This window comes from Microtus ochrogaster, unplaced genomic scaffold (genome assembly GCF_000317375.1).
Source record: "Microtus ochrogaster isolate Prairie Vole_2 unplaced genomic scaffold, MicOch1.0 UNK25, whole genome shotgun sequence".
NCBI classification, from domain to species: domain Eukaryota; kingdom Metazoa; phylum Chordata; class Mammalia; order Rodentia; family Cricetidae; genus Microtus; species Microtus ochrogaster.
Window position 1 is genome coordinate 1,430,795 of NW_004949123.1, and position 1,949 is coordinate 1,432,743.

General features: G+C 39.9%; 1 protein-coding gene across 2 annotated transcripts in view; it reads left to right on the forward strand.

Annotated features, from left to right (window-relative positions):
• The window catches only part of Psma5 (proteasome subunit alpha 5), a 31,718-nt gene that overhangs the window by 3,011 nt on the left and 26,758 nt on the right, over window positions 1-1,949 (forward strand). For both annotated transcript variants that reach the window (XM_005367887.3, XM_026789650.1), the window contains exon 2: window positions 575-641. In XM_005367887.3, coding sequence (XP_005367944.1) covers window positions 575-641 — 67 coding nt within the window. The remainder of the gene's footprint in view (window positions 1-574; window positions 642-1,949) is intronic.

Below are 1,949 nucleotides of genomic sequence, written 5' to 3' on the forward strand. Positions count from 1 at the left end.
GTGTGCCACCACCGCCCGGCTAGGGCAGCGCATTTTAGAGTAGTCTAGCATATGATGGGCATGAATAGTGTGGAAGCTAGAGAGATTTTAGTAACATATGGAGCTTAGTCTCTTAATACAATAATGCTGTTTCATACAAATAGGTAGATAAATATTCTTAACTGACTTACAAAAAAACCCAGCAATATCAAATGCACATAACGGGGAAAAAAGGAAAGAAAAAAAGACATTTTCTTGGAAATGGTGTGATAGCCTTGGGGGATGCATTTATCAAAGGAATTGGTAGGTTGGCTCAGAAGTCATTCAGTTTGATTCAGGTCATGTGCTTTCATTCGATCAGTTTGGTTAAGATTTTGGTTAGGCTTAGGAGTGGGGGTGAGGTGTTTTCTGTATAGATCTGAGTGTCTTGAAAACACCAACAAAAGATTGAAAAGCTTGCTGTGGGCAGAGTGACTGGCAACTTGTATATCTCATAGTCAACTGTGCTAGTTGTCAAGGAACTTGATGCCAATGTCTATAGTGTCTGTATACTTCTGACAAGTTCTAATACCATTGTCTGTTTGCTTGATTACAGGGGTGTGAATACTTTTTCTCCGGAAGGAAGATTGTTTCAAGTGGAATATGCCATTGAGGCTATCAAGGTACAGTAGCAAACAGCTCTCACACATTGCTAGAAGGACGTTTGTGATAAGTGTGTTTCAGCTGTTCTTTTAGAGACTATTCTTAACATTCCTTTGACCAACTACTATTTTGATAAGAATTTTAATACTATTTCTGAGATCCATTATGAGATTTTTTTTTTTGAACAGATAACTGCTTCATAGTTGTTTGAATTTTGTCTTCAGTGAGAATGGAGGGACATGTTTTTGTTTCAAATCTTGACTTTAAAGAGGAGTGTAGAAGTCCGGAGTTAGCTCCTGTATTTGTATGTGTGTGTGAGCAGGCATGTCCAGACCAAGGTTGACACTGGTGTCCTCAGTTGCTTTCCACCTTGTTTTTGATGCAGGGCGTCTCAGTGAATCTGGAGCTCTCTGATATAACTAACTAGCTAGACCAACAACAAATTCAGATTTTCTGTCTCTACCTTCCAAGTGCTAGGATTGCAGGGGTGTGCTTCTGACCTTCCAGTGCTAGGATTGCAGGGTATGCTTCTGACCTTCTAGTGCTAGGATTACAGGGGTGTGCTTCTGACCTTCCAGTGTTAGGATTACAGGGGTGTGCTTCTGACCTTCCAGTGTTAGGATTACAGGGGTGTGCTTCTGACCTTCAGTGTTAGGATTACAGGAGTGTGCTTCTGACCTTCAGTGTTAGGATTACAGGGGTATGCTTCTGCACTGGTTCTGGGAAGACTCTGGTCTTCATGCAGGACTGGCAAACACTGCCAGCAAACGAGGACTGGGAGCCATGCAGTCATCTCTTCAGGCCCTTTTTATATTTTGTGGGTTTTTTGTTGTTGTTATCGTTTGTTTGTTTTTGAGCAAATAACGTAACTGATCCCCTCTGCAGTTTTGTTGGTAAAATTCTAAATTTGTAGTAGATAACTGGGGACTAAAAGGAGGTGTGTCCTGTAATCTAGAAACAAAATCAGATATGAAGGGCTGAGAGTATGGCTTGGTTGGTAGAGTGCTTGCTTTGCATGCGCTCTCTAGACAGACAGACAGATAGATACACACACACACACACACACACACACACACACACACACACACACAAAACCATTTACTTACACTCACACATACCCCAAACATGTAGTTTATGCTAGCATTCTAAACATTAGAAGGCTACCTAAATATACCTGAAGTTAGAACTACATATGTTGAATTATGAATAATTGAAATAGCTTTTCATTTGGTAGATAGTTAAGAAGCCTGACAGAAAACCAGGGTTGTAAGAAGCATATTTATCTGTAATCTTTGAAGTATTTTTTTTTGTTCTTTTTTTTTTTTTTT